This window comes from Vidua macroura, chromosome 2 (genome assembly GCF_024509145.1).
Source record: "Vidua macroura isolate BioBank_ID:100142 chromosome 2, ASM2450914v1, whole genome shotgun sequence".
Taxonomy (NCBI): Eukaryota; Metazoa; Chordata; class Aves; order Passeriformes; family Viduidae; genus Vidua; species Vidua macroura.
The window spans coordinates 80322729-80348206 of record NC_071572.1 but is presented as its reverse complement, the minus strand read 5'-3'; the positions used below and the strand labels follow the sequence as shown (position 1 = coordinate 80348206).

The 25478-nt window shown below is 40.9% G+C and overlaps 1 protein-coding gene and 1 long non-coding RNA gene across 3 annotated transcripts in view; both read left to right on the top strand.

Moving 5' to 3' along the window:
* The first annotated feature begins 2759 nt into the window (after positions 1 to 2759).
* The window catches only part of ME3 (malic enzyme 3), a 118039-nt gene continuing 95320 nt past the window's right edge, over positions 2760 to 25478 (top strand). The window contains exon 1 of one of the 2 annotated variants that reach the window (XM_053970966.1): positions 2760 to 3715. Coding sequence is in view for 1 of the 2 variants with exons in the window: in XM_053970962.1 (XP_053826937.1) it covers positions 3886 to 4080 (195 nt within the window). In the remaining variant the exon portion in view is untranslated. Of the gene's footprint in view, positions 3716 to 3743; positions 4081 to 25478 lie in introns of those variants that run through there. The other variant, XM_053970962.1, reaches the window with a different exon arrangement.
* LOC128803736 (uncharacterized) lies at positions 5196 to 6660 on the top strand. The gene is made up of 2 exons (XR_008435819.1): positions 5196 to 6069; positions 6460 to 6660. It is a non-coding gene; the product is annotated as an uncharacterized LOC128803736 (long non-coding RNA).

Sequence of the window (25478 nt, the reverse complement as noted above, 5' to 3'; positions counted from 1 at the left end):
TTTACAGAGATGGGGCATCCACACCTTTCTCAGTAATCTGTTCCTGAGTTTCACCACCCTCATCATTCAAAAATATTTCCCTTATATTAGTCTGAAACTAATAAAGAAGTTTAAAAAGTTAAAGATCCTCTGACAAAACTGTGGTATGAAGATAAATTATCAAGTAGATCATTTCTTGCACACGGGGAAGGTTGGCACAATGATCCCTGTGGTATCTTCAAATCCCAGGATTTGAAGGATCAGGACAGTGATTGTCCCCCTGTACTTGGCACTGGTGAGGCCGCATCTCAAATCCTGTGCTCAGTTTTGGGCCCCTCACTACCAAAAAGACATTGAGGGGCTGAGGCATGGCTGGAGAAGGGCAACTGAGCTGGGGAAGGGTCTGGAGCACAAGTCTGATGAGGGAGCTGGGGGTGTTTAGCCTGGAGAAAAGGAAGCTCAGGGGGGACCTTATTGCTCTCTACAACTGCCTGGAAGGAGGTTGTAGTGAGGTGGGGTCAGTCTCATCTACCAACAAGAGACAGGACCAGAGGAAATGGCCTCAAGTTGCACCAGGGGAAGTACGGATTAGAAACTAGGAAAAATTTCTCCACTGAAAAGTGATCAAGCACTAGAATAGGCTGCCCAGGGAAGTGGTTCACTCACCATCCCTGAAGGTATGTGGAAGTCATATAGATGTAGTGTGTAGGGACATGGTTTAGTGGTGGATTTGGCAGTCCACCACTAGGTTAAAGTTGGAATCCGACGATTTTAGGTCTTTTTGAATCTACATGACTCTGTGATTCTATCTGTGAATCAGTTGGCTCCAGACTCTTCTAAAGCACTTACAGTTTTTCTAGCCACTATCTGTTGTACAGAGGGGTCCCAACCAAAACTCATTACTCCAGGTGTGTTAGGCTTCTCATGTCACAATGAATTTCAATTAACAGTCTGAATAGTATATAGTCTGTGCAAAATCTAATAAACCAGGGGACACATGGCTGCACAACTCCAGGAATTCTCAAGGTATCTGATTTGAAAATCACTACAATGAGAGTTTATAACTGCAGCTCAATTCATTTCGTGAGAGGAAAGATAATGCCACAGAAGAATAGACACTATACAATTCTGCTTTATATGTCAGAGATTCATTCTCTGGTAAGCTTAAAGAATATTTCATTGGCATTCTCTTAGATGCCAAACTGTTAAATGCAAGGCCACAGCAGAAAGAGGTTTCTTAAATTACTGGAGGAATAAATTGGGTCTTGTAAGATGCTTTGAAATTTCAATTGCATTCTGTAGCAACTCTCAAATCCCCAGGTGTATATGGAATCCCATTCCACAAACCATTGTTTTCTTCCTGCTGCTGAAAAATGGCTTAAAAAATCCTAAGACCTCAATGATTAATATAAGTGTGCATTTCATTGCTTTTATGGCTTTTTTATAATGTTCTTTCTAGTTTTTTAATCAAGAATGTGGCCATCTCTTTTATTCAATTTGCACTCAAGAGAGATTTGCACATTAGACAAAATACATTCATGTCCATCTGACAGCAAGCACTCTGTAGATTGGAGATAATTAATCTAAATCAGATTCAAGCTTTATTTTGCAGCGCCAGGTAAATTTTAGAGACCCAGCATTTGTATTTTATTTCTCACTAAGATGAAAAAGTCAGTTTGATGGCTACTGCCAGCCAATAGGACGTAAAAGATGAGATGGCCCCTGCAAGGCACTATTCAGTGGCTGCACAAAAGTAGGGAGACAATTTGTGGCTGCAGAGAAAAAATTAATTTAACACCTATAAATTTATAATACATCCCTGCTCTGAAAAGCACATAAGCTAGATTTTTAAAATTAAAGAAATAAAGTATGTGAAAGAGTCCACACAGTAACAATAAAGTCAAAAGCATACATATGTGTACATATGTGTATATATCTTCTTGTGGCAGTGTGTGCATCAATCAAAAATGCTTATAATCCTGTGCACTTGTTAAAAATATCCCTGTCCAATAACCTCACCAATCAACAATGGAAGATCACATATGCAACCATTTCTGCAGTCCATTTAGAAATGAGACACTGCAGATACAGCACTTCCCTTACTCCCCAGTTTGCACTTTTTGCTAATCCATTGTGGAAGGGCCGTGTAGCAATTCCCACCTTGGCCATTTGACCTGCTGTGTAGCCCAAGGCAAATGTCTATGTCTCCATTCCCCTGCCTACATTCCCAGGCTGCATCAGAAGCAGTGTGGTCAGGGAAGGGGTTCTCCCCCTTTATTCCACTCTCATGAGAACCCCACCCAGAGTGCTGCATCCAGTTCTAGGTCCCCAACATAAGAAGGATGTGGACCTGTTGGAGCAGGTCCAGAGGAGTCCATGAAGACCTCAGAATACTGACATGCTGATTGGTGGAAGGAAGAAAGCTTTGACAAGCGGGCATGATATTGACTTGGCTTTTATGCAAATTGTTCCTGAGAAGGTCAAAATCTCTAGATTTTTCCAGTTTATAGCTACACACAGAAAAAAAGTAAGAATAGTGCTATGTTTCTTCTTGTGTCTTCTATGCACTAACAAACTCCCTGTTAATATTCTGGCCTCAGTGATGCACATACTCTTTTTCTCCACCATCTGGGTGTCCTCAGGACTGTGTCTCCATTTATGACCAATTTTTCAGGGAAAGACCCAAAGACCAGACAAACAACCCTGCTTCCAGGAGTCTTTCCGCCCCCCCCCCCCCCCCATAGTTCTAGTAGTTGTGAAGTTGCCACAGTCCTCAAGTATGCAGTTTGAATAGAATCATTGCCTACAGCAGAGGTGTAAATATCCTGAACATATCTAGAACAATGCATGAAGCCATGTGCTCTGTAGGGAGAAATCATAAGGTTGTGGAATCAAATTGCAACAGTCTATTCTATTGAATAGAGGCAAGGCAAGGAAAAACAACCATATCCATCTAGTTGTCTTTTGCTCTGCAGTGTGTTCTCTTCTGCATGGATTGTGTCATTTATCCAGAAATATATTAAAGCATATTAAAAAATACACATGCAGACAGCAACATTAATGGAAGAATAAGCTGGAGAGTGTCCCTCTAGCAAAGCAGACGTGAACTTCATGAGAGGGATGCAGATACAGAAGCAGTGTTAATCTTAAAATGAAATTGAACATGAATCTTACCACCATTTTGGGGGGTAATCAGAGCACTGTTTTTTCAGGTGCTCTGAAAAGGTGCAGGGACCTGCGTTCTTGAGTAAATATATAATTACAACATGAAGAAATACAGATTATATACATTATATAACTATACACATAGTAAAAACATTATACGTACAATATACTGTGTATATAACTTTCACATTGGGAATTTATGGATTATATGCGGCTTGAAATGCCTAACTAAACTAACAACGGTTGTTCACACGCCTGGACTGTAAAGTTCTTTGAAGATGCTCCTTAAGCACTAACAGCTCCTCCGAGCGGCTTTGCTCCGCCGCCCGGCTCCGTGTCCCGCTAAGGTCCCGTGTCCTTGTCCCGGGTCCCCAGGCGCTGCAGCGCCCACCCGACGCCCTTTATCGCGGCTCACGGGGACGGTGCGGACACAGAGGGCCGAGCACCGCAACGCCGCGGCCGGGCAGCCCCGCTTCACCGCCGGGGCCCGGGGCGGGCGTGCCGCTGTCCCCGGCGGGGGCGGGCCCGGGCCGGCTCCCCCTCCCCGGCGCCGCCGGCTGAGCCTTAACAGGTAACGGAGGAGGGGCGGCCGCCGCGGGGTTGCGGCGGGATCTCCTTCCTGGGTTTCCTTTCGCTTCGGCGGGTGCGCCGCGCCGGGCTCACCTGGGCAGGGCACGCCTGGGCCGGGCCGCGCCGCGCCCGCCCAGCCCCGCCGGGCTCGCTCTCGCCGCAGCAGCGGCGATGGTGCCGGCGTGCGGCGGGGTCTGCGCCCGCCGCCTGCTGCGGATGGTGGGGGCCGGTCGGGGCCCGCTCCTGCTCGCCGTCACCCGGGCCCGCAGCAGCCAGGCAGGGTGCACCGCCCCGGCCGGCCCCGGCCGCGCCCTGGCCGTCAAGAAGCGAGGCTACGACATCACCAGGAACCCCCACCTCAACAAGGTGGGTGCCTTGGCGGGGGTGTTGCAGGGGCGTGCGCGGCCCGGGCCTCGGGGAGGGCGGCGGACGTGGGGAAGGCCTGGATCGCAGGTGTCCCGGTTGGTGGGGGCTGTGGCAGCGTCACCCGTGACCGTCCCCCGGGAGCGGCTCCGCTCCCAAAGGGGTGAAATGCTGGGAAGGGGGGGCGGCCGTGGGTTGACCTGAACAGAACACGGGATGTGCGATGGGTGTGCAGCTGCTGGCTCGGGACTGCGGTCTCCTGTGGAGTCGGGCATCTCACCTGCCTCCCCTCTGACCGCTGTCCTGCTGCCGCAGTGGCACTGGCAGAGCCTGGGTAGGGCAGGCTTGCCCTGCCAGTTCCTTACCTAGGAACTGAAGCTGTTTGCCTGAAAGCACAAAAAATTGGGATGGAGAAAATACAACTTCTCTTTGAAGTCCAATACCAAAATCTGAGTTATTTATATATAGTTTTACACCTGGCCGTGAAATGGGTCATTTACTCCTTCATGACAAAACAAGCCTATGTGTCTGTTCTTATTTTCAGTCTTCCTTTCATAGCGTATCCATAGCTGTGTGTGCTCCACTACTAAAGCAGCATATCACCAGGCTGAAGATGTATTTATCCTCAATACTGTGGAAACATTAACAATACAGTTATAATAAGAAGAATTTTAAAAAATGCTTTTGGAGAAAGTTTTTAGCAAAGTCTACAAAGCATGTGAAGTGAGACCCCATAACTTAACTCTACACTGCTTTTCATAATTTGAAGGGAAAAAAATAATCTGGGTGCCAATATTGAGATCAAATATGTCAGACTCAACAATGTTGGGTTCTACTTTCTTGTGTTAATATTACTAGAAATAAATACAAGTGCATTATTTAACTAAGATGAGCAGGTATTAAAATTGTTTGATTGTTTGATTGATTGGGCTGTGACTATTTGTCATATGCTTGGTACACAGTTACCCAGTCCATGAGCCTCCTATGTCATCTTCCAGACTGGGGACCCTTTGGATGACCACTTTTGCTCTGTGTAGGATGCTGTACATTGAGCTGCATCTTCTGGTACTATTTCAGCATCCACAGAGATGAATCCCAAAGGACCAAGGCATGTGATGACACTGAATATTACTGAATATGCAACAACTTTGTAGGCAGTCTGGTTTGAATCATTATATAGTGCCTGTCTGTAAGGCTGAAGAGAAAAGGTACTGCCAACTAGGTCATAAATGACAGTAATTTGTTGGTATTGAGAGGTTTTGATGGGTGCTTCATGATAGTTACAAAGTGTGACATAGCTAATGTTTCTTGTTTTCTTGCATATATTGATTTGAACTAAAAAATTAATACTTTGACCTTTCCTCTATGTAATGCAATAATAAGACACAAACATTTGAATCTGGCTGATGCAAGAGTAGATTTTTAATGTCCTGTTTTATAATTTTCAGAACCAAGGCTTTTCTTGAGTGTTTTCCCTCCTCCCAGTGAAATAAAGTATTTTTCTTGACATTTAAATGGAATTTTTGTCCATGTGGAGAGAAGGGTAGAAAACTGTTCCTGTGAGAGGAAAAATGTACTGTAGTGTGCCGTGTTTAATTGGCCATGAGAAGTCTCCCAGCTGGTTTCCAGCCTGTGTGTTTGCTGTTTGTTACATTTCTCAGTCAGTGCAGACCTTACAGTCACTGAGATAATCATCTGCAGAGCATCCAGGTCAAGACAGAGATGGCTTACATCTGTGGTAAGAGATAAGGGCTGCCTGTGTATGCACCTAGGTAACCCATCATTACTAAATACTCAAGACCTATTTCCAGACTTTTCTAAACAGGCTTCCATTTCTCTGTGGCTCTTAGCAGTCCATTGTAGCCTTTGAAGAATTTCCTGTGTTCAGCTGAAATGGTGTTTTTCAGGCAGTTCTTGTGTTGTCAGCGTGGGATTGATGGCCCTCTGTTGTGCTGCAGCGGTGTAAATCGAAATTAGGGATCCCTAATTTAGGTAGGTTTTCAGCTGTTTATTCTCCTCACATTGCAATTGCTCTTTACCCCTTTGGTAGCTAAATGCAGGCATGGGGTTATTGCTGTTTTTCTGCAGTGGATCTCACTTTAATCTAAATTTTCAACTGATTGCAAGCAGCTCTGCAGGGAATAGTCCTTACATCTCTCCAAGAACCTCTGAAAAAATGTTCAGAAGTGAGACTTTATGCAGCATTTTGCTGCTTTATTCAATACCCTGGGTGTTTTATAGCTTTTGGATGAAGTTTAAGCTGTCAGTCTGAAGCTGTGATGTGTGTGGTATTTATTCAGTGAAGAACCCTGTCCCTTCAGCAGAATTGCAGACAGATTTACAGTCTGAGGTTATTGATCCAAGTTTTTGCTTGCTTACTAGGTTGAAGGTGCTTTGAAGAAGAAGCAGACTCAAAATCCGCTGCTGGCAGGTCCTCTGTAATATCCTAAATATTAGTAAAAGTAAAAGCAGGCTGTCCTCTGAGAAGTTCCCCTGGTTTCCAAAGCTGCATGAGAAGAAGAAGAAAAATAAATCCAAAAACTAATTGTGAATTTAATAAATTTGCAGTTGTTTCTTCCCTTTGGTCTTTGTTTACTGTGTACTACATTTCTTACTACTGTGATATTCAAATACTGTTCTTCCTTGTGTTGTGAAGTGTGATAGTCCATGTTTAATCCAAGGACAGGACTTGGGAAACATCAGCATTCTTGTGAGAGGTACTTACAGCTTTAAAAGGCAATAGTAGTTGTTCTTATTTGACTGAAGAGTCTCAGAAATAACAAGAGGGTGAAGAACTTGTCACATGTTTTTATGAAGTGCTTCATGAAGAAGTTCTTTTCCAGACCTTGAATGCTGCAAAATCGGAAAACTTAGAAATGTTAACAATGTCAGATAACCACAGAGCACTGGTAAGAATATTCTGTGGTGATCCAATTAAAACTGGACTTGCTGAGAAATAAGTCTGTTCTACTGTGGGGCCTCAGCCTTGTGAAAAGCTAATTCAGTGCTCAGACCCTGAGAGGAAAGATGGGGCTTCCCTTACCCACTACCTTGTTTATCAAAGCCACCAAGTGTTTGGTGCAGTCAAGTCCATGTAGTTTTCTCTGTGACATGGCTGTCAGTTCTTAAGGTTTGTGCAGTTCTGTTCATCTCAGATATGCCTTTTATGATTCCCAGTTTTTCCAGGGACTCTGTCGAATTCATAGGCCTTTTCTGTATTTGAGCAAACACAGGCTGAGCTGGACAATTCCCAGTTTGACCACACACCTGCTGGGACTCAAAAATCTTGTGTGTAACTTTGTTCATGACATCTGACTGGAAGGTTGATGACACTTCTTGCATTTTTCTGGAAGTTCTAATTTTGCGATAAATCATGCCTGCTTGGACATCTGCCATCACAAACAGATGCAGCACTGGAGGTCACAGTTTTTTTTCAGAGTGGCAGGATATTGCCCTACTTGAAGGGTTAAGATAATCCATTAAACTTTCTTGCAATTGCAATGCAGGGATCTGACTTTGTGGTCTCTGAATACATCTGGATAATACTCTCTACTCTTCTGATGTGCATGCATGTTCTTCATTGTTTTTCATGGAATGTCATGATGAATTACCAAAAAGAAAAAAAAAAAAAAAACCCAACAAAACAAAATTACTAGTCTGGATCTGTAAGAATCAAACCTTAAAGAACTGCTGCAGGTTTCTGCAGCATTTTTTGAAGGTACTGCTGTATACACTATTAAAATGCAGAAAGGTTGTTTGTCCTTCAGCTTTGCAGGGATTTAAATTGAGCTAACTGAGGTTTCTTTCAACAGTGTCAGTAATTTGCCACTGCAGCTGAGAAACAAATCATGTGATCTTGCACACGACTGCACTTGGCAGCTGTGGTGAAACAGAGCTAAAATTAGGTGGATTTGCAAAATGATTTGATTTTTAAAAAATTAGTAATGAGCACAAGAGCAGTGTGTCTGAAATTAGTTGGCAAGGTCAAATCGAGGCAGAATTCTGTTTTCAAAGTAGTGAATCTCTCTAAATCCACAAGATTGAGTTCTTACAACTGGAGTTTTTCTTGCAGCTGGAGTTTTCAGCTTTAGGTCTGGATAGACACATAACAACTGAGTGATGCATGGGGCTTTAAGTGCGTGCATTCCAGCGTTTGTTAACTTGCCATCTGTTCATGTTTTGCAAAGGAAGAGTATGAAATGGGCAGAGTTTAGAGGTTCCTCTCATATTTTTTCAGGAGCCCGAAACTATTTCAGCAAGGGTTTGTCCAATTTTACACTGGACAAGTTAATTTAGGGAAAAAAAATCCACTGGGGGTTACTTAATACTTAAAAAAACCAGCTGGCTTAGAAAGTCCCCAAACTGAAAATTATGAAAAGATGGGAGAGTGCAGTAGAAGAGTATCCTATTAACCTGTGTTATTTACTCTTCTTAAGGCTTGCGGCTGCTGCGGGAGACAGGATGCTCATGTACGTGAACTGACCTGATGGTACTGTTGGGTTTCTAGGGATATCAAACAAGACACTTGTAGCCAAACCCTGCAGCTTTAGACCCAAGTGAAACTATAGCTGAGAGATGATGTTTTGTCAAATCAGTTTCTGAATATTCTAGAGTAGAAATGTGAGTGAGCTGGAGCACTGTGCATTGTGATGAGCCTTCAATGGTGCCTGGAGCAGAGAGGCTCTTCACATGTTTGTGCTTCATTAGTCAAGCCAAGGTGCATGTATCCCCCATGACTTCAATTGGAAACAAACTCCGAGGAGATGAGCTTTGGCCAAATATTTTGGCAAATGTGGTGGTGTTCTGGAAATACGATTGCTCAGATTTGTTTTGGCCATCATCCTGGCATGTGAACTTTCATTTTTATTTGCTTGGTGTTAGTGTCAATCATATATTTTTCTGAGGCCAGATTGTCTTTTGGCAAGGACGTTTCCTAATGTTTTGATGCCAAAGAACTTGTTGTTATGGTGTGGTCAGCAGACTGAGCCCAAACTAAATCTGTTGGTGCTTCTGGTATTAGCAAAAGTCCCTTTGCTCCCCCAGCTTGGATTCCAGTTCATCTCCCTTGTCATAGCCAAACCAAGAAGCCATCTGCCTTCCTGTCTGCTTGTATAACCTCTTGCCAACATTATCACTCTCCCCTTGGAGATGCTGCTAATGCTTTGGGAGTAGCATTCCCATGGAAGAGCTTGGAAGTGCATAGGATATCTGTTGCTGTGAGGGTGAGAGGGGTGCTGATGCAGACTCTGCCTCTGTGCAGTACTAATCCTGTAATATGTTGGTCCTTGTTTTCCCTTCAGCCCTTATAAATGAGATTGAGAGGTCTTGGAAGCATTGGTTGGGCAGCTTTTATAAGTGCTGAGTTTATGCTTGCACTCAGTATAAGATTTTAATAAAAATAAATTGGTTTTGGAACAAAATGCTTCTTTCTGTTTTCTGAAAATGTTGTAAAAATACTTTTAAAACTGCTTTTTAAATTGAGGAAATTCATCAGTTTGGCAGCTGCTTATGTTGCTTTCTTTTTATCATGCCCTTTCTTTTGGAGAAGCCTTAATCCTTACATCAGGCATGTTTTGGTAAGGCAGAGCCGAGAATGAATGTAGCTCTGGTTTCATAGGTTGGACTGAGCTTTTCTGGCACTTGAATAAATTTTGCACTTAAGTAACACAAATTCTTTGGTGAAGAATATGAAAATTGATATTGTTGCACTTAGAATGGATTTAGTGCTGAATATTGCAGCTTGTTCACATTCCTATTCCTTGCACCTAGTGAAATATGGGGTAAGCTACTAGTTGATTACTTTGGAAACACTCTAGATGTTGTCAGGAAGACTGAGCATATTATGTGTGGGGTGAACAGTGTGTGCTCCACTGACCTCGGCACACTCCAAGCCTTGTCCTTCATAAGTAGCACGACATACGATGTCACTGATGTCAGAGACTGTGTGCTGCTCTATGATGAGATGAGTCATCGGTGCTCGTCAAAATTAGTGGTGATTCACCTGAAAGGCAGTGCTGATCCCCAGGATGAAGTGAAGAGCTTATAGTCTGTGGCTCCGTTTTGCTTTCATTTGGTTTGGACATGCAGTAAGGTACCTGCTAGAGATGGATCTGGTAGCCTTGTGATGCTGTGTGGCAGATTCTGACTCCTGAGTGTTTGATTTTCATGTGTTAGATCTGGCATTTGCTAAACAAAACCAGACCTAGAGCTAATTCCATTTGACTTGATTTTGGATTACAGAATCATGGAATCACTGGATTGGAAGAGACCTACACGGTCATCAAGTACAACCCATGCCCTAACATCTCAACTAAACCATGTCACCGAGTGCCATATCCAGTCCTTTTTTAAACACATCCAGGGATGGTGACTCCACCACCTCCCCAGGCAGACCTTGATCACTCTTTCTGTAAAAAATTTTTTCTTGATATCCAACCTATAATTATCTTGGTGCGGCTTAAGACTGTGTCCTCTGGTTCTGCCAGTTGCTGCCTGGAGAAAGAGACCAACCCCCACCTGACTACAACCACCTTTCACAAAGTTGTAGAATGATAAGGTCACCCCTGAGTCTCCTTTTCTCCAGGCTGAACAACCCCAGCTCCCTCAGTCATTCCTCACAGGGCTTGTGTTCCAAGCCAGCCTCATTGCCCTCCTCTGGACTCCTTTGTTTTTAAGGGCTACTTCCCAAGGCACTCTGAATGAGTCACCTAAATAGGCCAAAGTCTGCCCTCTGGAAGTCCAATGTAAAAGTCTTATTGATATTCCTCCTGATTTCACCAAATATCAAGAACCCTGTAATTTCATGATCACTATGCCCCAAGTGGCCTCCAACCACCACATGGCCCACCAGCCCATCTCTATTTGCAAACAGCAGGTCAAATGTAGCCCCTCCCCTGGTGGGCTCACTCACCAGCTGCGACAAAAAGTTGTCCTCCACATATTCCTAGACTGCCTCTTTTTTTACTGCATTAAGTTCTGCTGATTAAGAGAATGTAAATTGAATTCCTCTTTGCTTCTGTAGGAACCACCTCCAGAAGAACACTTGGTGTTGTTACTGACCTTCATTCAGAGATGAGAAAGGAAAGGTTGTTCTTTAATGAATAACTGTGCTCTCTTGATACTCCTTGCTGAAGGTGGGACAGTTACAAATTTTTATAGTATTTAGGCCCCTCCAGGGCTTTGGGATAGTTTTCTTTTCAGACTTGCTATAAATGATGCTGATCTACCTTCCTGCCCCGCCTCACTTGCCTGGCAGATGGGACATACTGTTCAAACATACCTTTTGGCGGCTCTCCTGTACTTTAGGTGTTTTACTCATTCTTCACTTCAAAGAGAGCCTCTGCCACCACATACCCCCATGCAGGCAGGACTCTGACATTTCTAATAGTGAGCCCCTGGCAGAGGTTGGGCCTCAAGTTTGATAAGGAAGCTGCCAATGCACATGGCTGCTGTAGCTGAAAGCTGGATGCTGCCCTGTGAAGGAGGAGCCTTGCCTCTACCTCTCTCTTAATTAATACTATAGATAGTCTTATTTTGCTGGGTTTTTTTTAGGGTTTTTTTGTTGGTTTGGGTTTTGCTTTTTTTCTTTCTTTTCTTCTGTTACTTATTTTTTTGTCTTTTTCTCTCTGAAATACAGACCTGCTACCAAACCTTGAACAGCCTATTGTAGCACTCACCCAGATAAATTCTTCTGGGACAGACTTAGCTTTAAAGCTGTTGTAAGCAGGTCAGGCAGGCCTTGGTGCTTGGGGGAGAATAAACACTGCTGAAATTCCTTCTCTTTCAATAGAAGGCTTAGCACAACAGCAAACTTGACTACTTTCAGTTTAGAATGTGTTCTAGTGGAGATGATGAGCATGTTTTTAATTTTTTAACCTCCTCTTTGAGGCCCAGGGGTGACACTTGCTATCTGTCTCTCCAGACAATGTGACATTTTGATAAATGACTTCTGTATTGTCAGCCTAATACAATATCGTTCTTCAAAAAATGTTTTAAATGGCAAAGCTTTTTATAGTTCTGCAGCTGCCAAACACAAAACTAAGATAGGAACTGAGCAACTATGGTTCTGACAAACGTTTTCTGCATATCAACATTTTCTACTTTGCAGGTCTGTGTTGCACATGTATCTTTTTCAACATGTGGACCCATAGAACTGAAACAGATTTTCAGTACCTTTCTCTGTTGTATAGATTAAAAAAATATTAGCTCCATACCTTAGAGAATTCTATTCTGTATGTCTAGCTTAAAAAATGGTAAGTCTATTTTATAGTAAGTCCATATGGATTAGCTGTGTTCAGCCTCATAAAACATGTAGTTAAGACTTCATTTTGTTTCTAAATATTGGAAAAAATAGGTTATTTCAAAAGCAACAGTGCTATGTTCTCCTGGACAAGATGTCTTGAACGTTTTCTCTTTGGCTGAGCCAATGCATTTGTCACTTTGCCTAGTGGTTAAATTCATTATGGAAACTATTAAATTCTGTTCAATCTTCATTTGAATGGTTTGATGTAAAACCTGCAGGTGATTTCAGCTATGATTATTTGCATTATTTGTGATTATTATAAATGAGAGAATGGATTAAACTGCCAAATCCTGTTATTTTTTGAAGTGTCCAGATTATTAAGGGTTTCTGTTGTCAAGATGGTCTAAGCAGGTAAGCAGGGCAGAGGCTGGATCAAGAGATAATCTGTTTTATTGTGCCTAATGATTTAGAGGTGGGGGGGAAAGGGGACAAGTCCAGGGATTTTCATGTTTGTAGCCCTTCTTCTAGCAACTCTAATTTTTCGCATCCCCGGCTAGATTACTTGGTCCAATAAAAAAAGAAAGAAAAATCCAACAAAAAAGCCCCAAACAACCCTACCACCACCCAAGCCAAAAAGCTTCTCCCTTTTAGCCATTTCCTACCTCACAGGGAATTTGATGTCTTTGTGTTGTCACTTGTGTCTGTAGCTAATTTCTGTGATAAAACAACTGCCTCTGTAAATCAGGTTCCTTGATCACAATTATTGGAGAGTCAAGTCCCTTCTTTCCCCCAGTACTTTATGAAGGCTTCTAGATCTAGCCATTAAATGAGAAAAGTAACAAAAATTGTTTGCTGAAGTGCTAAATCTAACTACTGGGAAAGAAAAAAATCTAAAAATTGTATCTCTCATTGTTTTGGATTTTATTTTTCTATGACAAAACCTCTTTAAAATCTAGCAAAAGGAAAAAAAAAAAAAGAAAACAAAAACTGCTGCAAGAGAAAGTAATTTGCAGTAGTGAAGTGCATGAAGTCTGGATTCCAGCAGACACTACTCTTGTAGGCAAAAGTGTTGTACAATGGTTGCAGAAGTGTGAAAAACACTTGTACTAGAACAACTTAGCAGTTCAGATGTTTTCTGGGCAAGAGACACAGTTTGTGGGAGAGGATCCCAAAATACTTGAAGTATTCAATGAGGATATTGGGAAAAAGAATTGAAAACTCTTTTCCCGTGATGCCTGGCAGATACAGTGGCTTGATGTACGAAAGCCATGAAAAGCAATGATAGAGGTGACCATGTGCTCCAGGTAGGCAGCTTTAGAGAAAACTTTCCAAGTGGAATTGACTGCTGGTCTTAATACAGAGGCTCATTCTGCAGTTTTTGTTGCTTTATACTCTCTAGTGAATTGGCTGCCATCAGTGGCTCATGAGTTTGTAAATTATGTTCAAACACTGAAATAGATGTTCAAAGGTAAAGGTAAAAGAATTTTCTTTTTTGTCTCAAGTTGTAAGGATTTTCAGTGCACATACCACTGTGACTTGTTGTTCATTGCACACATGCAGCAGATTCCTCTTAGGTTTGGTAACTTGCCCAGGTTGTGATGTGCAGCAGTATTTATTCGAAGGAGATGTGGAACGTGCCTTTCACTCTATGTGCTGATGCCAGCAGCTTTTCCTGGCTGTGTCTAGGGGGGAAAAATGCTTGCAAAAGCAGAGCTCTGCCCGAGCATTGCTCTTTGGTTTCTAAGGGGCAGCGTAGACGTAAGTCATTGGCAGGATTTCTGTTAACTTCAGTCAACTTTACATTGAGCCTTTTTTGAATTTAGGAATAAGCAGCTGCACCATTCAAGATACAAGGTCATTTTCATTAAAACTGTGAAGGTTAAAGGTAGTAGATTGTCAAATTTCATCATCTTGTTCTGTTAAAAATAGTAATTAAAATGAAAGCATGTGTAAAAAATTGTGCTTACTGATTGTTTAAGCCAAAGTCTCAAAGCAAAAATGGAATTTACTAATAATACCAATTTCTACTGATAGATAATCCCATGAAGGCTCCAGCTACTCCCATAGTTGTGTGTCCTAAAAATCAAAAGTGCATGTTAGTGTTCTTTATTTTAGTGTGGTCTGCCTAAACTCATTCATCTTCCATAAGAGCTTTGGAGTGACCCGCTCAGTGATGCCTTTCCAATGCCAGAAGCTGTCCGCTGACATTCAAGCAAGAAGAGCTGGACTTCTTCACAAGACCTGCTGGAGGAAAAAGGAGGGCACTACGTGAGATGCCTTGGAGAGCTTGAAGCTGTCCTGCAGAGTTCTTGTAGGCACAAAGGTGCCTTTGAACTGTGACCTTCCAAATGTCTGCTGGTCAAGGGTAATGGGGTGGGGTTATGAAAGGAGAATGAGTGCGTGACTCATGCTTGCTGAAACTAGGCCACTCTTCCTAGAGGCAAGTAATTGTTTTGTATTTAGCATGTTAACTGTATTTGAAGTTATAAGGTAACAAAGTAATTTCTCATATGAATAGAAAGAAAGTGATGGGAAGGCGCTGGAAAGCAGCAACAAGACTCTGGCTGCTGCTGTAAAATGGGTTTAGTGTTGGCCACTTTCAAAAAGCTCATTACATTTTAAAGATAAGCTTTAATGGAATTGGCAGTGACAGTGAAACTGCAACCGGATCTTGTTGTTTTGTACAAGTGCCTTTCAGGTTTCTCTGCAAGGTCGAATGTCCTATTGACTGGCAGCTGGACTGTTTTCCTTGTAGGAATGTTACTGGTATTTGATGGAGTTGCAAAATGAGTTTCCCACTGAAGCCAAATATAAAAAGTATGAGAGTCCAGCAGTTTCACTTCCTGCAAAGCTGGAAACCCTTGTAGCATTTATTAGGATTTCCTGCAGGGAAAGAGGGATATTAATCTTGTTTGACTTACAGAATCATAATATTTGTGCTGCAATTTGTAACACAGAGCAAGAAGTTTTCAATTAGTATTTCCTGAGAAATAGTAAATTCAGTAAAGTAGATGCTTTTAACTTTTTTTGGTTTTGGTTTTGGTTTTTGTTTTCTTTTGTCAGAGAATAACTGTAACATCTTACAGGAGCTTAAATGTGGCACAGTGTTGGAGCAGGGAAGAAGAGCAGTGGTGAACGTGGCTACAGATCTGCTAGGACACAGTGAGCAGCTGGAACCACTCTCAAGTCTTTCTCAGTGTCTGATTGGCACCATGATAATGTACTCTCTGAACTGCAGTACTGTATCAAATGTGCTTGTAGGAGGCATAAGTCGTTGATAAAAGAGTCACCTGGTCAGTTCATCACTGGTGTTAATTTTCCTACTGTTGGAAAATTTTTCGCAAACTCTGAGCTGATTGCAATGAACACTGATTTAGGGCCCGAACCAAATTGGCTTGAAGTACTGTGAGCCTCTTTTCTTTCAGATTTGTAGTAATTTTATACTATGGAAAGCACTTTATGTCTCTTGAAAAGAAGCTTCAGCCTTTACTTAGGGGAAGCACTGGGTTTTCCTATCCAGGCAGAAGAATGCTGCTAAGAGAGGTGAGGCTGAGGGCTTGGGCTGAGAAGCTGCAAGTATGTGAGAGTTTCCAGATCTGTGGTAGGCATGGTTACTAGACCATCTGGACAAATTTTGTGCATTGTAGATATTCCTCATCTCCATTCTGTATGAGATGGGCCATGTATCTGGGGCTTCTAGGCATCCAGCATCTCCTTCGCATATAGTCTGTGCATATGCAGAGGCTGATTATATTTGGGATGCACTGGATTTACTGTCCACTTGCAGAATAATTCATCATGTGAGACTGAAGCTCTGAGCCAGCTCCTGGACTTTCAGAAATCACAGGGCAAGAGCCAAAATCCTTATATTTTTCCTCAACAGAAAATCTATGTAGAAACAGAGGGAATGCCTTGAGATACCTGTACAGAAGAGATCTCAGAGCTCATTCTTTAGGAAGAGCATCTCTATTCATGTTTGTTAATTCACCTGACAAATGAGAAGTGAAGAGAAAGTATACTAGAAGTTGTAAAGGTACTTGCTTATTGCTCTGCAAATTAAGAATCATATTAATTAGCTAGAATGCATCATTTATGTAGAATTTCCTCCAACTTGAGCATAAAATGGAGTTACAGATTACTTTTTCAGTCCAGTGAGGCTGTGATTAGACACATAATCCCCAGCTGTGGCTTCCAGATTTTAGCAAAATATAGAAACTATTGAATTTGAACATCAAGACTTGAAAAAAAAAAAAAAAAAACAGAAAAGAAAAAAATGTGACTGAGAGAAATATTTGTGGCTTATTTCTTAATTCTTGGGACTTTCAAGGCATGTATCATTCACTTTCTGCTTTTCATTAATGAGATTTATTCAGGCTGCTGGAGCCCTAACACACTACTGCATTACATCAAACATTTTTGAACTCTGTCCCATTTCTTATCAGTTATGGAGGACAGTTTCTGAATCACTGATATGCATTCAAGAAAGGATCGTGCAGTCATGTGCATCATGTTGTCATAATTTACATTTGGTTTTGGAATACTTCAGTGGGGAGCTCAATTTAGCTTGCCCAAGGTAATATGGGACAATTGTAGGTGAACATGAGTCTCTCAGAATAAATTCCCTCACCATTCATCCAGCAAACCTGTTTGCTCAGTTGTCTTTTTGTAGCATCTATTATCTGTACCAAAAATGATCTCCACTGCAGCCTGTTAGAAACACACATGATGTATCAACTGCTATATCCCATACATGCCATCAAATATGCATTGTTGTATAAAATGAAAAATATTTTGTGAAATATTTCCCAAAAGCTGTGCACAGAGGAAGTGAGTGCTAATACACAGCTGTTACAGGAGGTTATTTTAATTCTGTTTACCAGAGCTCACTTCATTTTTTTTTTAATTTAGTCACTTAAAATTTCTGGCTTTATATCACAATAGTTCAAAACTTTGAATCACAGTGCGTATAAGTTACAGATACCAATACCTGTAAACTTGAGGTTATTACCTTGTCTGCATAATTAAAATAGACTAAATAATTACACTTAAAGCTAGTAGGCCAGAAAGTGGGCTAGTGGGTGTGATGTGTGGTCCCCCTGTGACTGCTGGTCAAGTATCTGATGAGACAGATGTACCAGTGATTTCTTAGAAATCAAAATATTATTGGCCTGGCTTTCCTCTCATTTTATTTAATGACACCTTCCAGCAAATGTCTAGGACTAGATCCAAAGCAGATTGAATTTTATGGGAAGCAAATGAGTATTTACAGGCCTTTGCAGTGAAGTTATAATCTTAACTGGATTCATATTGTTTAAGAAAGTGCTTTGCTGAACTAGGGCATAGGTTTTTGATTTAGTATCCCACTGCTGTAAGACTCCGGGTGTCTTCTGGCTAATGCCTATCTGAGGAGTGGATTTGTAGGAGCACAGCTGGGTTGTAAACAAATGGTGATGCACTTTGCTCTGCATTCAGAAGGAAGAGAAGCAAAACTACAAGACAATAATCTGTATTTCTGAGTACCAGGCAGACGAAAACCAACTGCAAAACTGAAATGAACTTGCAGGATGAGCTTCAGACAGTTTATGATGTCTCCAGTTGGCATTTGCTGTATTAAATAAATGAGAAGTAAAACACAGTCGTTTTCAATGTATAATCTGCCTTCAGCTGAGATTACATGGCATTTTTTCACTGAGTCTCTTTCTTTCTTTAATTTGAAAAAGGAAAAGCAGAAGTGTAGTTGATGAATGGAAGAAGAAATCCTGAAGTGGTATGATAGACCCTTGTATTATAGTGGGTTTAGATCCTGGATTTTCTAATGCTAGTGTAAGAGTTTGACTTGTCTTCCCTATGTGCTGTGCAGTAACTGAGCAGTAAGATTAATGTATGATTGGCAAAATAGACACATTAAGGGTGTTTGGAGCCGGGATCTGCCTCCAAGCCATGGAGAGCAAACCTGTCTAAACCATTCTCCCCAAACAGTCAGGCATTAAATTTTGGTTCCCTTTGTCTTGATGTGAAAGAACATACCCTGAGACATTTGCTATTCTGGTTCAGAAATCCCATCTCTCAACTCTCTTGTTCCTGGGTTTGGAAAGTTAGGGAAAGCAAAGCAAAGTGTTGCAGTAACAAAGTGATAAATATATCATATGATAAAAGGAATAGAACCAATAGTTATGGCAAACTTGGGCCCCTCTTCTGTATACCAGGCACTTTGCAAGCCAGAAGTCAATGTATTTCTTGGAAAGAAAACAGATCAGCAACATTGTGTCAATGTTTGGAGTTTGATCCTACAGATCCTTAGATACAGTTGGTTACAGTCAGGAAGTGGAATCTTACCTCCTTGATCCACTTCAAGGAGGTAAGACTTATAACAGATAGTAGGTTCAGGATTATGCACAGATTCTGAGTTTGGATGAGAAAATTCAGTGGTAGAAAGATTGGTGAATAATATGAATGTGGGTGCCTAGGTCTGTGCAAACATTACTCCAAGGCATAGATTTTCAGTAAGGACAAAAATAAACCCAGAATGTTTGCCTCTTGCTGAGTCTTAGCAATGTTGTTCCAACATAAACATAGCTTAGAAGTTGTTGGCTTTTAGGAAAAACAATTTTTTTTAATGTCTCTGAGTTATTCAGGTAACCTCAAGCTTTGCAGAACTCCTTTTTTTTTTTTTTTTTTTTTTTTTTTTGTCTGGAGATAAAAAGGCTTATAGAAACATCAGGGCAGCTTTTACACAGAAAGTTTGACTGAGGCCAGCATAATGTAATATAGATAGGTTCTGTATATTTGCATGTAATAGGAAGTGACTTTAAAATGTGCAACTGCAGGGGCATCTCTTTGCATTTAACATAGCTTATAGTCAGCAGTAAGATTGTCATAGATTCAAAATACTCCTAACAGTATGCGATTTGAACAACTTAAATATAGTGTGGATGCTTATCAAAGTAGAATTTTACATTAAATTTGTCTGAGACTGCCCTTTTTTTCCCCCATAAGCAATCACATGCATGTGCCTAGACCATGGTTTTTGGCAGAATCTGGCCTCTTTATTCTAAGTTCTGATTCACTCCTGCTGTTCTCTGAAATACTCCTGATTGTCATGCAGGCCGAGGCATTGCTACTGCCATCTGCAGTGCATCAGCATCTACATCACACTAAAACCACACTGACCTCTCAGCATATGGTGACTTTTTAAGAATGTTCAAAGGCATATCCTTACCTTATGTCCAACAGGGAAATTAAGAGACTGAACATGTTTTGTCCTGTAACCAATTTGTTATATGAACATCAGCTTCAGTTTGTGTGTTCTGTGGTCTACAAATGATGTGTTTATCTACTTTGTGTTAATCCATATTTTGTATTTTACAACTAAAAACATTTTTCTGAAGCAGTAACAGCTTTGAATGATGTCTCCTAGACATGTTTGCAAAAGCTGTCTCTTTTAGAGTGCTTCTTTTATTAATACTGTGTGTAGATCGTGAATAGAAATGCTTTGCAAATGCAGACATAACTTCAAATCTGAAGCTGCATTCTGTGGAGAATCTGTAACACTTTTGAGGAAAGTGTGAAACGTTTCATGCTATTAATTATATCACAACCTTATTTTGAATATGACATGTCAGAAAACAATTTTAATGTAACTAAGGGGATTTTATCATCAGGAATACAAGATAAGGAGATGAGAAACAAAATCTCTGCTCTGTAATAAAAGCAAGACCGATAGCAAAAGTGATTATTTGTTTTGCCTGTGCCTATACTGTATTTGGGCTAGTTTGGAGGAGCCCATATCCTGGTTCTGTCTGTCCATTTGTCTTGGTAAGCAGCTCAGCTTCATCTTGTTCATGAAACTAAAACTCTTGCGCAAACCTCTTCAGGAAGAAGTGTATGTGGTCCTATCTGTTGGCATCAGGTTGCTGAAAAATGGATGAGAGAGGGTGTACCTGAGGCTCCCTGTGATCTGCTGCCCCACAGGAGATAGGCATATGCTTCAGTGTACTGTAAGGCACAGACTGTACTTGAGAGCTTTTCTTAGTTGTAGCAGCCTGATTGTCCTGGTAGTGTCCCATGGTGGGTATTTGAGGGTGAACAGGATGGGCAAGCAGTGAAACAGGCCTTGAGCCTGCCATTTTGAAAGACAGAGTACAAGTAGGTGGTGTTCCTGTTTCTGAAAACTTGTATAATTTATATTTTTTTCCAGTTAGTTTACTTTTCTGTATCTTTAAGCAAAAATAATCCTCTCAAAATGACTAAGACAAAATCCTGCTCCTGTACAGTGGGGAGGGAAGGGAGTGGAGTCTGCATAATGCGGTTTATAGGTATAAAGTACCATATAGCTGCAGCACAGTGCACTTTGCCTCCTCATTCTGTGCCAGTAGCTCTCTGAGTTTGCACCACATTAGCACAGAGATAGGTATCTTGTGCCATCCCGAAGTCAAGGAGATGATAATTTTTTTAACTTTATCAATATGTCTCAGGAAAGCAAAGATAAAATGGATACATATGCTTCTATCTTGCCTTTGAGGACTTAAACATGTGGTGAGAATTTACAGTCAAGTTTAAGGTTTGCAAGATTTTATCTTCTTCTGGAAACATGATCAGCTACCAAGGAAAGAATAGAGAAACCATTTATTCAATCTGGATACTTTTTACTACAAACAAATTCATTCACTGGATGTAAGCATATTTGCCCACAGTTTGCTTAGCTGTCAGATACATCTAGAAAGACTTCAGGAAAACATCTGATTTAAAATCGAAATTAAGATTTCCCTTAGAAGTACCTCTTTGTCTTCACTGTGCTTCAACAGACATCAGGTTTTGGTGATATGATGGCGTTGAAAGAGGTGTACTATTTTAAAGTGCAGGTATTGCAGATAAGCTCTTGGGGAAATGGTGGCATAAGCTTTTTAAAAGTGATTGGAGGTTTTTGTGTGGGTGATATCCAGAAAGGTTGTAGCTTCACTTCCACAATCAAAATCAAATGTGATGCATTATCCTTCTCAACATCCGGTAATCTGCCAGCTTTCAACAGTGTTATGATCACTACCAGACTACTTTGGACTACTAATTGATCAGGACAACCTGATGCTCATTTAAAACCACTTTGGGCTACTTTGGCATCTGAACTAGTTTCAATGACATAATTAAATGTTCACATTTATAATCTGATTACAGTTTCTTAATGCAGGCTTTATAGCTCAAGTTCATCCCTATCTCAGGGGAGCATGTCAGTCAGCACTTCCTGTGAATTGGTCTGCTTTCAGTTTTGTGTTGTACTGGATTCATGCTGATGTAAAAACTCTAGAAACCTCAAATGACATACATCAGATGTAGGCAGTCTCTGTACTAACAAATTCAGTACATACAGCATAAGCAACCAAAGCCAGCTGCAGGGTCTGCATGCACACTGCTAAAACCTTCATCTGTGTAACAGTGAGTCTCTAGAACTGGGTCTGCTCTGTGACCCATGGTAACTCCCAAATGGCCAGTCTAGGAATCACTGGTCCTATAAATGAGACTGACTGCTACAGAGGTTTTGCATCTACTGTTACTGAGGAACATCATGGGTTCATAGGTAAAATGCAGTATTGGTAATGACAGCTTTCAATATACATGTATTTAATTGTTCTCCTACACTTGTTTTCAAGTGCAATTCTACTTTTGATATAGTAACAATAGTAAAATTTAGGTTTTGTTGCCAGTTTTCTTTAAATCTCAAAATACAAACTAGGCTTTAGAGTCTTTCCTTTTTTTAGCCAGGGAGACTTTTAATTGATGATGTCGTTTTAATATGAGGGGTAGGTGTTGTGTTTATTTGGTTTGATTTGTTGGTTTCTTTTTCTTTCCACATCAGTGATGACCCCAGGTTTTCATTTCTTTTGTTCCATTATTTCTGCTTAGAGACATAAGTCCCCATGTGAAGAACTTCTGGATAGAAGTAGAATTTCTTTTTGAAGTGGTATCTAATTTTATTTTTAGTCTTAAAATACAAAATATGCAAAGCATTTCACATTGCCTTACTGTTCTTGATCATGTAACTCAGTTGTGATGTTATTTCTGTTTATTTGCTTTGGAATAAGGTATGAAAGTGATGAATTTTGTATGTGTGTGTGTGTGTGTGTGTGGTGTCATCTTGCTTTAATGGGACTTACAAAGTTGTGGCTAAAAGCGTAGACAATCGAAAAGGACACTGACACCTTAGAGTGTCAGTGCAGCTCTGCTTGCCCAGACCTCTCTGCCTGCACCTTTTCAGTGTGAATCCAGTGTGGTCTGTATGACAGCTGCTTGTGGATTTTTATGCTCGTCCATAGCAGAGTCAAAGACATCTTGTGCAGCAAACAGGGATTTTCCACTCACATTTTTAAGAAATTCTTTGAAAATTGTATTTCTTGTGGTCTTCCTTGGTGTTGGTGAATCATGAGGCATTAAACCCAGAAATTACAGCTTGGTTAAATGGTCTAGAGTAAACAAAAATTTCCAGTATTTGAAGAAGAATTTGTAACCCTGAAAGCTTATCCATTACTTTTTTATCCATGACTGTATTGCATCACCAAGCTAAATGGCAATGATGGGCATATTCCAGGGGCTCATAATTCTGAGACTGAGAATGGCAATGCTTATGGTTAGTGCAGAATGATTAATACATTTTTCTGGCATTTCTAATTGGAAAGCTTTTCATTCCCCCAGGATGGTACTTTTCTCTTGGACTAATTTTTCATTATGATAATTAATATGAAAGCTGAGAAAGTAATTACAGATAATTTTACATAGGAGAATTGACCTTTTTAGTTTTCAAACTTTATTATTTAAAATATTTATTCTCTAATAATGTATTTTAAACCTTGGGTTCTTAATTGATTTGCACGAAGAGTTTATGGTATTTTGCTTGTTGCTTCTCACCTAAGTTCGGTAGCTGTTTTTAGAGAGGAATGAAGAATTAGAGCCCATTTACAAGGTCTGTTTTCTGAAACAGGGTTGCTTAAAGCCTCACAGCTTCTGGTGATTGCCAGTACTCTTGGGGTTTTTTGGCCGTTGAAGGAAATGCTCTCCTACCTGCAACACCTGTAAGGTTGGAGGGATTGGAAGGTACGTATAAAAGGCAGAGATACCTTTGTGGGAGAGGTTCCAAATACAAGGCAAGTAGTCTGATGGACCTCTGAAAAGTAGTACTTCATCAGCCCCAAAGTGGTGACTTGTGTTTCAAATGCTAGTTCATCATCCTTCCAAAAATGATGCCTGTCGAGGAATAAATGGTGTTCAGTAGTTAGGTAATGGCTGTTCTGGAGTTAAAGAGCCAAGGTCAAAGGGAGCTTCAAAATTTATTTTATATCTATTGTGCTCCACAGTTGACCTTTCATGAGTGGTTTAGACTTGTTGCTTCATGCTTTATGTGGACAGACTCTTGCTCACCTTACTAGAGCAGCAAGGCTAAGCAGTCAAATTGGACCATCAGAGACTAAAAGACCTTAAATTGCTGCAGCAATTATCTTCAGGGCCTTGTAACACACTTTCTACCCAAAAGCCAGTGTTCATGCCTTGAACAAAAAGCTTTACCACCATAGCAGTTCACAGAGCCTCAAAGGACCCTTGTCACTGTTGTGTACAAACCCTTCTGTGGGGTGTTTGGCTTTTGAAAGGATCTGCTGCATCTGTGAGCCCTGAAGGGTTATGCTCATTTGTAGAGTGTTGTCAAGTCTCCTTTCTACAAATAAAAGTCATGTTTCTGTATAAAAGGGCAAAACATTCTTGGGGGTATTTTTTTGCAGGCAGGTCTTGTTTTCATTAAATATGAAGAAAAGCCTGCTGTTGTTATGCTGAGCAAGACTCAGTTCTGAAGCACTGTCAGGTGTCAGTGTGATATTTCAGACAGATATGGCACAGGGATGGGATCTAGCTGAATGGCACACGCTTTCTCTGTGCCATGCTTCAGCACTTCAAAAAAGCATTCAGATTTTAAGTATATTTAATGTTTTTCAAGAAGCACTAGATCTTAGTTTCTGACTTCACAAACTTGTGAGACATGGTTTTTCTATTGCCTGCTTATCTGTGGGGTAAATCCTCAAAGTACTGCCAGCTGGGTACATGTAAACATGTTAGTAGTAGAGAGCATGTGATGGGGCTTATGCTGTTGTTCCAAGGGATGTTTGTGCCTTGCTAATCTTTCCAGTGACAGATCATAATCAGCTTCTTTTCTGTGAAGGCCTTTCACAGCCAGAGTGCTGCCACACAGGAAAAAGTCTGAGTATCACCTTGCTACCTTTAAGTGTACATATAGGGAAAAAAAAAAAAAAAAAACAACTATGGATGATATAGCTTCTTTAATCTTGCTCTTCATGGAGCAAAATGTCCTTCTCAATACCCTTGCATTAACAGCAGTGTTAAATCCAAAGAGCTGCAAATTGCAAAACACTCTTGCATTTTTTTATTTACAGCCTGTTCATCTAAAGCTGTTCTTATCTGTTTCACTCTGTCAGGGTTGCTATTTCTGTAGCACTAGCTATACCTTGTCTGGGTTTATTTCAGCATTTATGCTTGGCTGTTGTGGCTGTAACTACATGTACCTCAATTGCAGAAGCCATACAGTCAGTGTTTGTCCAATATTTTTGGCCAATAACATGCTGGATGATACTTAGCTCTGTCAGCAGTTTGGCTGGTCAAGCTGTCTCTATTCTGCTCTCCCTCCACCCACCCTCTGATTCGTTTTCCCCTGTTCCACAGTTTGGAAAGGAAAAATCTAACAGTGAAGAAATCTCGGAGGTTCCCCTACTTCATTCCCAGGATCAGTTAGGAAATCCAGCTCAGCCATGAATCATAACCACCCCAGTGTGAAGTTTACTGTTCAGAAAGTGCAATGTTGTGTTGGTGTTAAGACTCAGTTCCACAGTGTCCAGCTACTCAAGTTGTTCCTAATGCTCTTTTCAGTGCTTTATAAAGTATTAGAATATACTTTTTAATTTTTAAGGTATCTTGTTACAAGCCACTCCTTGGTAGTTGCAGAATTTTGGTTTCTGCACAAACTGTGTGGTAAGATCCCCTGGCACGTACCTTGGCTCTACAATGAATTGGGCTTGGAGCATCAATGCTAAAGATATATGTGGAGTACCCCAAAGCAAGAAATATTATGAAAACAATCATGCGCAACTTTAACTATGTGGGGACTTCT